Source organism: Scomber japonicus, chromosome 3 (assembly GCF_027409825.1).
Source record: "Scomber japonicus isolate fScoJap1 chromosome 3, fScoJap1.pri, whole genome shotgun sequence".
In the NCBI taxonomy this organism is placed as follows: Eukaryota; Metazoa; Chordata; class Actinopteri; order Scombriformes; family Scombridae; genus Scomber; species Scomber japonicus.
This window is the reverse complement of record NC_070580.1, coordinates 390,992-404,768: the sequence shown is the minus strand read 5'-3', so window position 1 is coordinate 404,768 and position 13,777 is coordinate 390,992. Positions and strand designations below refer to the sequence as shown.

Below are 13,777 nucleotides of genomic sequence, written 5' to 3'. Positions count from 1 at the left end.
ACTTGGTGCTTGTTTTGTTTTCTATCATACTAAACTTCATATCTTTGGTTTTTGGACTGCTGCTTGAACAATACAAGCCATTGGAATAAGGAAGCTTGCACTCTGTGAAATGTACTATTTTCTGATGTATTTACAGAAGAGGACAGATGTTCTTTCTAAATAAATTGAGGCAGATAGACACAGAGATGGAATAAAGGTTAAGGTGACCAACTCATTATCAGCTCAGCGAGAGCTTCTAAAAATAGCTGGACACGTTTCTTTGATTGTTTGCTCTCTGTCACACTTTCAAAAGCAACCAGACAAATTTAGACTCCAGTCAAAGCACGACAAGCTACATAACCTGATCACACCCAACAGGGAGGCACGAGCAGCCGTCAACATCAGCTTGGCTTTATGGCGATAATATTTTCCTCGGCCGCATATTGTGTGTGCAGCGAGAAAGGGAGATGCAGCCAAGCTGTCTTCTCTCGGCTGTCAGAGGAATGATGGAGAGGCCAAGCAGGCTTTTGTCAGGAGATTGGGGGGTGGGGGAGGCGGGGTGGGAGGCGGCGGTGGTGGTGATGGGTGGGTGGGGGGGTACTGTAGCGGCCATTTCCTGGTGGCTCTGCATTGGGAGGTGGGCAGCAGGCGGGGGGGCGGCCTGTCTCTTGTGTGTTGCAGAGGATATGTCTCAGAGCTACAAGTTGACAGGGGATTGACAAAGTGGAGTGAACACTAGCTGGCCTAACACTCGCAGCTAGAAAAGCCTGAGCGCCGCCAACTTGAAGCCTCTCACTTGCTCCCAGCTAAATATATAGCAAGTGACAAATACTGGTCAATAGACTGCGCACTCAAGTGTGTGTGTGTGTGTTTGTTTTTTTGTCTGTCTGTGCATGTGCACGGATGTTTTTCTTGAGGAGCAGAGATGCTGTCTGTGTGTGTGTGTGTGTGTGTGTGTGTGTGTGTGTGTGTGCACATGTACTTTTTGTTGCTGTTTTAGAGAAGTTCCATTGTAGACACTTTGCACATGATTGTGTTTTTGTTTTTTTTTTGCATATGTAAAGTATTGACTGTTGGATTTTTATTATCCAGTCTGTCTTTATCACTACACACATGTCAGATGTGTCTCAAATATGCATTCATTTTGGTTCAGATGTTAAACAAACTCCAGACGTTTAATATGCCAGCCAGTCACGCATCACGATTTCAAAACACTGAATAATTCTTTTCAGATTATCCACTTTACTCTGTATTTTTACAGCTGAGTTTTCTTCTAGTACATATTGCTCATGTTTGGGCGTTTCATGATTAGTCTTTATACATACATTTGGTACCTCAGATCATTCATGAATGACGTCATCAGTCATTAATACATTGGTGATAAATCCTTAATGAAGCTTTCAGAGAGAAGAGAAAGTCTATTCTTTAATTTTACACTTTTTGTTGAGGCAAACACTCAACTAAAATGTGTATCAGCTGCACAAAAACCTTTTAATAAGTTGAAATATTTCCATTGTTTGTATATTTTGGGTAACATGAGGAGAAGCTATGATATTTTTGGTAAAAATAAATAAAGTTTTTGAGGTGTTTTTCTTCACTAAAATGAAAAAAGGCCTCATATTAGACCCTGTACAGTATGGAAGTGATAAGGATAGGTCATATTTAATACAGTGTGTTAAGAGGAACTCATCATTCCTCTTCTCCATACTAGAATCAGACCAATAACTGTTTCCTTTACACACAGCTGTATATTATCAACTGTTTCTCTTGTTCATGACTTTATCTACTCTGGTTTGTAGTTAGAGCTTCACTTCATTCCTACATTAGTCCTAACTGACACATACTGTAACATTTCATTCACACTTTGTCATAGTATGATCATGAACGTCTTAGCTAGCTAGTACATACATGACTTTAATACCACAATACTACTATTTAAAGTAACTTCACATACTGTACATCATCAGCATGTGTTCCAAGTGTTGGAGAGTTCTACTACTGCATGTGTGAAGAGTTGTAAAAAACCTTTTGTGTCGTTCTAGTGATGTCACTTGAGTCAGCATGAAGACTGCACGTTTTAAAAATTATTATTCTGGGAGTGTGGAGTTAAAGTAGTGAGGTTACTAGATCTCTGGTCTCCTGGAGGCGCCCAATTAACAATCAAGTTGAGTACGCACCAGGTGTTGACAAAGAAGATGAGCTTGTGGAATAAAAAGACTACATCTCTGCTGCTGTCCATCATGAGTGTGATGATGTTAATGCAGTGCTAACTCAGTGGAATACTCCTTTAAATATACAATCAATCAACAACTAGCAAATACAAACAGGTTCAAGTTTTTTTTTTTTTTTTTTTTTTTAATCTGCCAATTCCAGTTAGTCTACCATTTACAGGGAGTTCATCTCATAATACATTTATTTATACAACCTTTATTTACAACGGTTTAAATAAAAGTTGCACTAAGATTTCCAAATGTATTACACTTAAACAAAACTTAAAGACACATGCATAAAATAAAATATATGATATATACACTCCATCACATTGGTTACTTCTAAGGTAAATAATGAAGAGAAGAACTACAAACTACAAGCACATAGTACTGTTGTATTAATGTAATTATTAAAAACAGAAAGGAATGCTCAAAATCAGACAACACTTAAACCAATAAACTGTTATACTGTTATATTAAATATATAAAATGTAATTCCATTCATTCATTTAGATTTTGTCAGTTAATGTGAAAGACAACTTTGAGATTCTATTTGTATTTTTAGTCTAAATTATCTGTGTGTTTCCAGTTTAAACTTGCATATAACAGCTTTTTCTGAGATTATACTCAACTATTTTCACTTTTTTTATCAGATTATTACCTTCAACAAAAAAGAGGATCACTAGGATGTGCTTGTGCTCCTCCTTTTTGCAGATATATAAATGTGTCTGTTTAAGGAAAGGTTTAATAGTCGAAATGTCAATGCAGTGTTCTACAAGAGATATATGTGGTTGGCTGTTTTTTTTGTGTGTATCCTCAGGAAATAAGGAGGAAACTGACCTAACAGAGACAGACTGCGTTTGTCTCTCTCTCTCTCTCTCTCTCTCTCTCTCTCTCTCTCTGTGTGTGTGTGTCTGATAAAACAGTGCAGTAGATTATACACCAGCTCTTCCCACACAGCTTTTCTTGTCTGTGCAGATAAATCAACTTTCTATTCCCTCCTCCCATATTTTGTGCCTCTAAACAGGAACATCTTTAAATACATATTGCATGAGCCCAAACATGCAATTTTCATCCGTTTTCTTTTTTTTTCCAAAGCTCTCTAAAAAAACCTTTAGAACATTTTGGAAAACTCAGTTCAGCTTTGTAGCATCTAAAGAGAGTCTGCACATCTTTAGTGCAACAGGACACTAGACTAAACTAACAAGTAGATAGAAGTCAGTGGTCATGCTATAAGTATTGTTCCTGTGATTTGGAACCAGGGATGCTACCAATGTCATAGTAGGGCTGGGCAATTAATCAAAAAGTAATCGAAACCAACATTTAGAAACTCTAATCGACTTAATCTTGCTCATGTCAATTAATGGTAAAGGCCATGACAGTAAAGGTTGCATATCTTTAAAGACCGTGTAAAGTGATTTCAGATATTTTCTTCTAAACACATTAAATAGATCATAAATGTATTTCTAAAAAAGGTGTAAAAAGTATTTCAACCATTTAGATTTGAATTGTGGAGCTAGGCTTCACAAACTGTGTTTCAACATTTCTGTGTTCAGGATTTAGTGGGCGGGTCTGAAAATAAACCCTCCCCTGCTGCTGTAGAGGTATAAATACATTCAGCACACTACTACTACTACAGTCTACAGTTAGCCAGTTAGCTGAGTTAGCCGCCGAGGTAGCAGCCGAGCTAGCAGCTGAGTTAGCCGCCGAGCTATCGGCCAAGTTAGCCACCGAGCTAACAGCAGAAATCTCTCAAATGTAGCGTCCATGTTTCTGGTAGAGGTGGTGACTTTGATTGACAGGTGACACTTGGTAGGGGGCGGGGTTTCAGCGAACTTGGCGGGCACGCCCACAGTGTTTGGGAGCAGAGAAAGAGGCTGATTTTTACATAACTTTGAAGCCTAATTTCATATATTTGGTGATTTTTTTAATCATTCAAATTTGGCAGGGTGGTTAACAACACACTTTTCTGTGGTATGTCAAACTCAGAACACATATTTATTCTTACTTTACACGGACTTTAAGGAATTTGAAAACTAGTCTCCAGTGATCATCTGAACCCAAACCATGATCTTTTCATATTTCTAATCAAGTAAACTAGACATTAACCACAGCGTCAAACCTTAAAACATCATGATTTTATATATTTAATATCACTAAATATGGTGTCAGGGCAGCAGTGTAAAATACAAAAGTAAAGAAACAGTGAAAATACATAATGGTTCATCAAGGGTGGAGATAATCGTTCATTAATCATAATCGAGGTTAAAAGTTCAATTAATTGTGATTTTAGATTTTTGCCATCATCACCCAGGTCTATGTCATAGTGCAACATACTCCTCTGTATGAGCAACATAATGTGGATTGAATTAGAAGTTGAAATGTTAATACAGTTTATCACACTCCTTCTTGTCCTCCTCCACATCTTCTACTTCCGCTTCATTTTTTGCATCCTCCTCTCTCACCTCTTGCTGACATTTATCACTTGCCTTCTTCTTTCCTCATCCTTCACACTGCCTCTCTGTCCTTAAATCACCTCCTCCTCCTCCTCCTCCTCCTCCTCCTCGCTGCTCCTCCTCCAACAGTCCATAATCAGTATGGTGGTTGTGGGCTGAGTCACCCCCCCTCCTCACAGCATCCAGGCTGATTACACATCAGCTAAAACCTAACCCTAACCCTAACCCAACTAACCCTAACCCTAATCCTGAATGTAGTGTCACATATGTCCACATCTGGATTTCCATTCAATTGATATACTTTAAGTCCTATTCATTTCTGATCAATACAGTTGATTGTAATTAACTTAAATTTTGGCACGGTTCACTTCATTTTATTTTAGTTCACCTCAGTTCAATTTAGTTCAAGTCATGTCATTTTAACTCCAGTTCACAAATTCATTTCAATTAAGTTCAGTAAGATCAAGCTCAGGTTTCATCTATTGAATTAAGCTCAGCTCAGTTTCATACAACTGAATTCAATTAAATATGTCCAATTATTTATATTCATCACTTTTTATTCTACTTCACAATAATATTACCAAATAATAATCATAAAATAAATTGGTATACATTTCAACAATACTAAGAGTATAAATGATGAGTTTGATATTTAAAAATGGTGCTACTGTGAGATCATGTCAGAGTTTGGATAGAATATTTTGCTTTTGGCTTCTGAAGTTTCTTTGTGAACATATATGCCACTTTGAGCAAATCAACTCCAGTATTCCCATCCATGTGTTTCCTGTAATGATGTGAACATAAATGACTTCAGCTATCCTTCACTCTCTCTGCCTCTCTCATTCGTCTAATCTCTCTCTCCAGTTATGACTGACAGCTGAGGAAGGGAGAGTGAGAGAGAGGGAGAGAGAGAGGCAGTGGGAGAAAGGAAGTGGGTGTTTTGGGGTATGGGGGGGGGGGGCTGTAGTTTAGACTCAGATTTGCCTTTGTGGTGTCCTGGAGGCCAGGGAGCTGCTGGAGAGTCAGTCCAGTTCCCTCCATCCTTTACTTGGCCTCAGGTCTCATCAGTGCTGTCGTGGGGAATCTCATTTGTCACACATACACACACACACACGCACACACACACTCTGAGAATGCAGCTGCAGCTAGAGTGAGAGCTGCCACTTGCAGCGGCAGAGGTGGCGACAGCGGCAGATTGGCCAGGGCTGGTGATTTGTGACGACAGGCTGGTATGACTGGCAGCTACAGTAGCAGCAGGCCAGCTACAACTAGTAACACAGTGTCACTACACTTCCTGTTACCAAGCACAGGGAGCACAGACAAAACCACACAGACTAAGTTAAACCACAGTTTAGTTTTGTTAGATCCCCATTTTTCCTAGAGTCTGACCATAAGCATAAATGTACACAATGCATACAAAATATAACATTACAACATCATGTGAAAAGGAAAAAATCCATACACATATACAAACACACATATATAACATATACACATATACATACATACACATGCACATACATATACATTTACATTCATACACATACATATATACACATACAAACACACAGAAATTTAAAAAAATAAAAACAAAATTTATTAAATATAGTAGTTTGTCAGTCATCCATTTCTTATTGTCCCCAACACACTCTCAGATGCAACATTTTATAACTTCATGCTCTTTCATATCCTCAGGTATCCTCAGAAGTGAAAGAAGTTTTTAATATACTAAACTTATATAGTTGTTTAATAGAGCAGAAATGTCACTGTATAATTAGTCTAATATATAATATAATATAATATAATAATATCACTATTTAGTCTATATCAGGCCGATATCATTGTATATATGAATATACATGTACTGTACCTATGTCCATACCCACACATACACACATACACACATACATACACATCTATACATGTACTTACATGCACACATCAACAATCAGTTACACCATATGGGTTAATACTGATACTAACCAGTAGCTGGAGTTCTTGTTTCCATACAGCAAATCAAATGTTACATAAAACAGTAATTTGGTGTTCCATCATAGGCAGAGCACACACAACCTGAGACTATTAACAACAACCCACATTAGCACCTGATAAAGATTCAGAAACATTGTGTGTAAATGATTAAATAAAACTGGACTGGTTTGTGTAGATCCACATGTATTCAGATTCACTGGACTGTAGTTATAGAGTTCATTCAAAGGTCTTGATTCGTTATGCTAGCTGACTGGAAGAGCAAACCTCTGTGGGTGTCAATTAATGCACACTTCCTCCCTCTGTTATACTGTGATTACTAGAGTTCTTGTATTACTCATAATGGTTGGTCTGTAGCTGCTGTTCATGACCCAATTGTGGAGTATGAGTGGTCCTTACTATCAGCTAGACAGGTAGCTAACAGTCAGTCCCTCCAGGAATTCGCGGTGTCGCGATCGCAACATTTAACGCAAATTCAACCAATCCACGCGATTATGTGCGGGCCTTGCAATTTTGTCAATCACCGCAACTTTACCGCAACTTTTCCGCAAATTGGAAGAGTGAGGTCGGCAAAAAATAGCGTCTGCCGCGACGGTAAACTCAACTAATTCTGTGTGTCTGTGTTGTGTGTCTGTGTTGTGTGCATGTGTTTGTGAGGGAGATCAATATTGTGTGTGTCTCTGTCTGCTTTGTTTTGAATCTCCATGGCAACGGGAGAGAGCTGAAGCTTGATGGTGCCGTTTTTCCACAATCTCTTCAGATCAAACCTGACTATGTCCTAACACAGTTGGGTGTCACTCCGAATCAACATTATGTTTGTGCTCAATCAATAATAACCTACACGGATGTGTTTCATAGTTTAGTGACGCTAAAGTTAAATTGTGATCAGAAGATTAATTCACCTCTCGATCTGAGAGTCATCAGCTATAAATATCATTATATGCTCTGCGCTTCTTCAATTTAAAATACGTTTTGTTGAAATATCATTGTTACCTACAGTATATGATCTATTACTTCAATTTAAACAGGTTCCATGGCAATATGTTCACTGGCTTTATTTTTTTTTGTTCCTCGGGTCGGGTCGGGTCGGGTTCGGGTTCGGGGCAGGTTGGATCTCCTGGCGGGTCGGGTTGGGGCGGGTGTTAAAAAAAGCCGACCCGCATCACTGGTCTCTGTCTGTGTATGTGTGCATGTGTCTGTGAGAGAGATAAATATTGTCAAATAAAATGTTAAACGGTGTGAAAACTGTCTTCAAAATATCAAGTTGAATGTGCAATGAGATCAGAGATGGTGTGTGTGTCTCCCGCAATTTAATTGCAACAAAATTGCTTAAAACATCGCAACATTTACCGCAATTTTTTTTAAATGCTGCCGCAAAATCAGGCATTTTAGGCAACAATCAGAAAAAAATCCCGCGAAATCCTGGAGGGACTGAACAGTGTGAAGTCCCCCAGTCAACAAAACAACTCAATTTAATTCAGTTCAATTAAAGAGTATGATCTAGACCTGTTCTATGTGAAAAGTACCTTGTGATAACTTTAATTGTGAATGAAATTGAATTGTAGGGCTTAGGAATATAGTGTTATTTACCAACTTACAGCTATGCTGAAATAAACTAAATGCACATGGACACATACACATGGAACATACATGTGCTCAGTAAGTTTCAAGATCTGTTCATTATTTTCATATTAATATACAGTTTATTTGTTTTTTGTTTTGGGTATTTTTGCCTTTATTTGACAGTAGTTGGCATAGAGGCCGACAGGAAATTAGGAATGACTTGCAGCAAAGGTCCCTTGCCTGAATCAAACCAGGGAAGCTGCCATTATATGGCATGCACAGAGCGCTTCCTTATACACTTTATTTCTTGTCCTTATGGTTCGTATTCCAAAATATGACAAAATATAATAATAATACAAAGTTATCATGGCTGGAACTATTTTATTTTCCATCACAATGATTGTTAGATAAACAGGCAACACATTACACAGTAATCTACCTAGAATGTGTAATGTATTTAAAAAGTAGTCTAGACCTGCTCTATGTGTAAAGTGCCTTGAGGTGACTTTTCTTGTGATTTGGCACTATACAAATAAAGATTGACTGAGTGATTGAATGTGCACATCAAATAAAAAGTCAACTTTTTGGTCTGATGACAATGCAGTTTTTGCCAGAACCCTCTGCTTGGTCTCTGCCCCCCCCCCCCCCCCTTCTAAGCAGCAACACATATTTTTCACAGGTAGATTTGACTTTTAAGTAAAATAAGAAGCAGATAAACCTACCTAGATACAGCACACATTCTGACCTGAAGTTATCAATATGGCAAAAGTGATAAGGAATGTGAGACAGTTTCCTCGTTGCCAGTTTAACAGTGTGCAGATAAAATGATATAATTAGCTCAACACAGAGGTTGTGATGTAAGAAAAGCTGCTGTGCATTATTGCAATATCTAAACTAAAATAACCTGCAAATAATACACTAAAGCTATTATTTAAAAACTGATGATACCAATAACAATCCAAGTAACCTTAAAGTGATACTGACACCAACTGAGTACTTCATTCCATACCCATCGTGTGAATAGAAACCTAGAAACATTACATTAAACCACAGACTGGTTGTAGCTGCTGTGGCCATGGGCCAATCACATATCGCGTTAAATTGAAGAACACTTGTGTTGATTGGCTGTCAGTAAGTCCATAGTAATAGTCATATTTTCTAGATCTGGGTCCAAAAAGGATCCATTGCAGGTATCGTTTGATGTTTCCATACTACTTGGTATCCATTTATTTCGGTTGATACCTTAAAGGTATTGAGTACCAATACACAGCCATTATTGTCATTATTAATATGATCATCCTGGGCTTCGCTAAGGAAGGTTTGTCCCATGTTGTATCATGCAGTATGCTTTGACAAGAATTCATTTCCTACCAAAAGTGGTTGATGTTACAGAAAGGGGGGGTTATATTAATATTATTGTTATTATGTCCATCTGTTCAAAAATATTCATATGATATTTCATTTTTCATGACTGCTGATGGTACATGACTGGAATACTGAGAGCTTTATTGTAGTTGAGATTATTTATATGTGCTAATGTGGTAAGTGTTGGTTAACAGCAGAACAAACAGCATGTGATGCACTTTCATTCTCTTCTGAGCCAGCTTGTGTCCTCTCTGTGATTGGTGCAGGTGAGTCAGTACACCTTCGCCATGTGCAGCTACAGAGAGAAGAAGGCGGAGCCTGTGGAGCTCCTCCAACTGGATGGCTACACTGTGGACTACACTGACCCCCAACCAGGTAACACACAGCTGTGCAGTACACCACAGTATCACTGTTTAACTTTAAGCTACATTATATTTATCAGTTCTTTATTAGTTATTTATGGAATCTAGTTTAAAGTCTGTGTAAAGTAAGAATAAATATGTGTTCTGAGTTTGACATACCACAGAAAAGTGTGTTGTTAACCACCCTGCCAAATTTGAATGATTCAAAAAATCACCAAATATATGAAATTAGGCTTCAAAGTTGTGTAAAACTCAGTCTCTTTCTCTGCTCCCAAACGCTGTGGGTGTGGCCGCCGAGTTCTCTGAAACCCCGCCCCCTACCAAGTGTCACCTGTCAATCAAAGTCACCATGTTTTATGTTTAATGTAAAGTAACCCACTGTGTTTTGGCTTGGTATACACTGCTGCTATGCTGGGGTGCACTAATGTGAAACAAATGAAAAATGTAGTTTTCATGGTGAGAAATGATAGATACACCATTTATACAGCACTTAATTTGCTTTTATATATCATTATTCTCATTAATAAGAATATAAATAATAACAATAAGAAAACAGTTGAGAAGTAGCTGCTGTTGTTCATCTTTTAGAGAGAGTTAGTACACTTTAGTGCTGATAGAAAATCATTTTACTAGCCTCCACCCTCCTGTGTGGAACAAATACACCTTTGTATACATGAGTGCTATAGTTCATAAGCTAGTTTTATTTTCTGATGTTTAATAATGATGTTGAGATATCACTGACAGTAGTCAGTGAATGAATGATGTAGACAATATAAATATAATAACAGCTATTCTGCTGTTGGAGAACCTGGATGGAGCAACACAATCAGTGAAACTGCACCTCCTCTTTCCTTTATTGTTTCACTGACAGATGTGCAGACTGGTGGAGCCTAAACTGTGAATGCACAGCTTTATCTGACAAAAATACTTTTTATAGATATTGTGGATATTTTCATGAATATAATTATGGATTTGCACATCCATATAATTGTATCCATGAATCTACATATTATTTTATGTATCTTGCCCCTGCACTTGTTATTTTCCATCAGGATACATCACTGTCATATTTCTCACATTGGCTTTCTGCATCATCATTCTTTGACTGTGTTTTCTGCCTAACATCCAGTGTGTGCCATATGAGCATCACATGATGTGAGTCAAGTGTGTGTTGCTTTTTCTGCTATAGGCAGAATCCATTCTTTTTTAACCCTTACATACTATTTATGGTCAAATTTGACTCATTTTTACATTTGAAAACAGTAAAAACACCCTTAATACTTTTTTTCTTTTAGCCTGATATTTGATGACTTTTACTAATGTGATCTGAAACATGCAAACATGGAAACCTGTTCTTAAAACATTTGTGATAGTGTTATAGTGTTTGACCCATATTTAATCCAAACTTCAACAAACACTGTTGCATTCTTAACATTTAATATGATTCATTGAACACATTATGTTCTCCTGTTTTACACAACTCAAACTTTTACATAGTGTAAAAATACACAAAAAACATACAACTTAAAAACAAAGTGTCTCTGGATTGATAACACATTATTTATGTGTGTGAATGATGTATTATGCATCGGTTAAGGGAGGATAATGTGAAGAGTAAGAACGCTTCTTTATTGACTGACACTGATTTATTATCATAACATCCAACCTTTTCTATCTTTCAGGCCTAGACGGCGGTCGGACATTCTTCAACGCAGTGAAAGAGGGTGACACTGTGATCTTTGCCAGTGATGATGAGCAGGATCGGATCCTATGGGTGCAGGCTATGTACCGGGCCACCGGCCAATCACACAAGCCAGTTCCTCCCACCCAAGTCCAGAAACTCAACTCTAGGGGGGGCACAGCGCCACAGCTGGACGCACCCATATCTCAGTTCTGTAAGTCTTTAACTCTCTGTTCTTATTTATCTTTCAGCTCTCACACAACACAAATGCTTCATACCAAACAGACTGCTGGCTTTACATTAGCTTAAATTGTTTGAGTTGCATCAACATGGTTTCAATTCCTATTATAGCTTTACACCTTAATTCATATTGTAAATAAGAATGCTTTATGTCTAAGAGTGTCTATGCTCATCTTTTCAATCAATGAAAAACATTAGAATTAAAAGCTTTTTTCTTTTTTATGGCTCAAGGCTTCTTCACCTCTTTTATTGTCTTTAATGTCATTCCATATCAATGATGTCATTAGTTTGTCTTCTTCTGGCTCATGTTCCTGTACTGTGCCGCTTCGCTCTCTGTCGTAGAACTGCTGTAGTGTTAAAGTGTTGGTGGCTTTGCTCTGTGTCTTTATGTTTCTCTGTTTGTTCCTTCTTCTTCCTCCTCTTCTTCTTCTAAACCTTGACCCTGCTATCTTGTAGCTGGATTAAAGGGTAAGTGCTTTCCTCCCCTTTTCTTTCTCTTTCCTCCTTTTTGTTTTGTTTTGTCCATCACTCTTCCTCTGTCTTGTACAGGAGATACTAACTTCTTTGTGATTTAAAGACGCATGCAGAGATGAGTTGCTTTGGCTGCACTTCTGTCTGCATATTTTCACATCTGTCCAGCTGGGGTTGTCCAGATGTTCTGTATGGGTTTGCCATAGGTGCCTCACTGTAGGTTAGGGTTTTATAAATGCTGTTTGTGATCGTTTCAAAGCCATAGCATGTGTCTTACTAAATCTTAATCTTAATAAAACAGACTTCAGATGCAGTTGCTGCATCACCATCATCAGATAAATGATTATAGTGTATTTTTATTCATGGTTAGGATGTTTTTAAAATTATATACAAAGTCAGATTGACAGAAGAAGCCTTCATTTTTTTATTTTGCTTTTTTTCAGCAACATTTCCATTTACAGTCAGACTTTTTTGCTTCTCGTGGGCTTTAATTATTTAAAAATCTGTGAAGTGTTGTTGGGATTGCTGGAGAACATTTGCTTTAATGAACTTTGAATATCTTGAATAGTGAACTGCTGTTGTAGCACTGCAGCTGTGTGTCAGTTAGGATTGGCTGATTTTGTATGGTGAGTTTTTGGTTAAAGAAAGTCAGTTTTAGATTGAAGAAAGCCTTAAAGAAAATATCAACAAACAATATACATACCATACTGCAGATCACATGGGCCCGCTCCTATAATAACACTCAATTTTGTTCATTTTTCATCTATTGTGACAAATGCTTCCATAAATGATGATGTCATGATTATCTGTTCACTTCAGTATACTCATTTTCATTGATCAGCAAAGAAAGCAGTTAGCTGATAGTGATGGGACAACGGAGCAGTCTCAGAAGGACAGTGCATTTTAAGACAGTAGAAAGAGGAGAACACACACACACACACACACACACACACACACACACACACACACACACACACACACCTGCACATAAAATGAAACAACACATTTAGTTTTCCTCTACCCAGCTCTACTATAAGCTCTGATAAGACTCCTTCATTCATACTATATAGTATACTGGTGTACACTAACTGAATGACTGGCTATGATAATACTGTGCAGTGTGAATGTATGTTTATGTATTACGTATGTGAATGTATCATGTGTTCAACCTATGACATTGTCTCTCATCTGAAGGTATTTCAGAATCAGAATCAATTTTATTGTCACTTCCAAATATTCTTTCAGCGTACAAGGATTTCCACATAAAGATAAATAACATATTTACAACCTAAAAACATAAAATCATAAAAAGAGTAGCCTTTAAAATAAGGTGCTGTGTCTATGGTGGACAGGTAGTGCTATGTTTTAAATAGCTTTCAATAGCTTGTAAGACATTAGATACAAAACCATATAGTGGAGGGCATAAAGCTTCAGTATGCTTACAAAAAAGTTATGAATAAA

General features: G+C 37.6%; 1 protein-coding gene across 4 annotated transcripts in view; it reads left to right on the top strand.

Moving 5' to 3' along the window:
• cadpsa (Ca2+-dependent activator protein for secretion a) overlaps window positions 1-13,777 on the top strand; it is a 205,896-nt gene that overhangs the window by 100,671 nt on the left and 91,448 nt on the right. For all 4 annotated transcript variants that reach the window (XM_053316689.1, XM_053316687.1, XM_053316688.1 and 1 more), the window contains exons 10-11: window positions 9,829-9,937; window positions 11,607-11,819. In XM_053316689.1, the coding sequence (XP_053172664.1) occupies window positions 9,829-9,937; window positions 11,607-11,819 (322 nt within the window). The remainder of the gene's footprint in view (window positions 1-9,828; window positions 9,938-11,606; window positions 11,820-13,777) is intronic.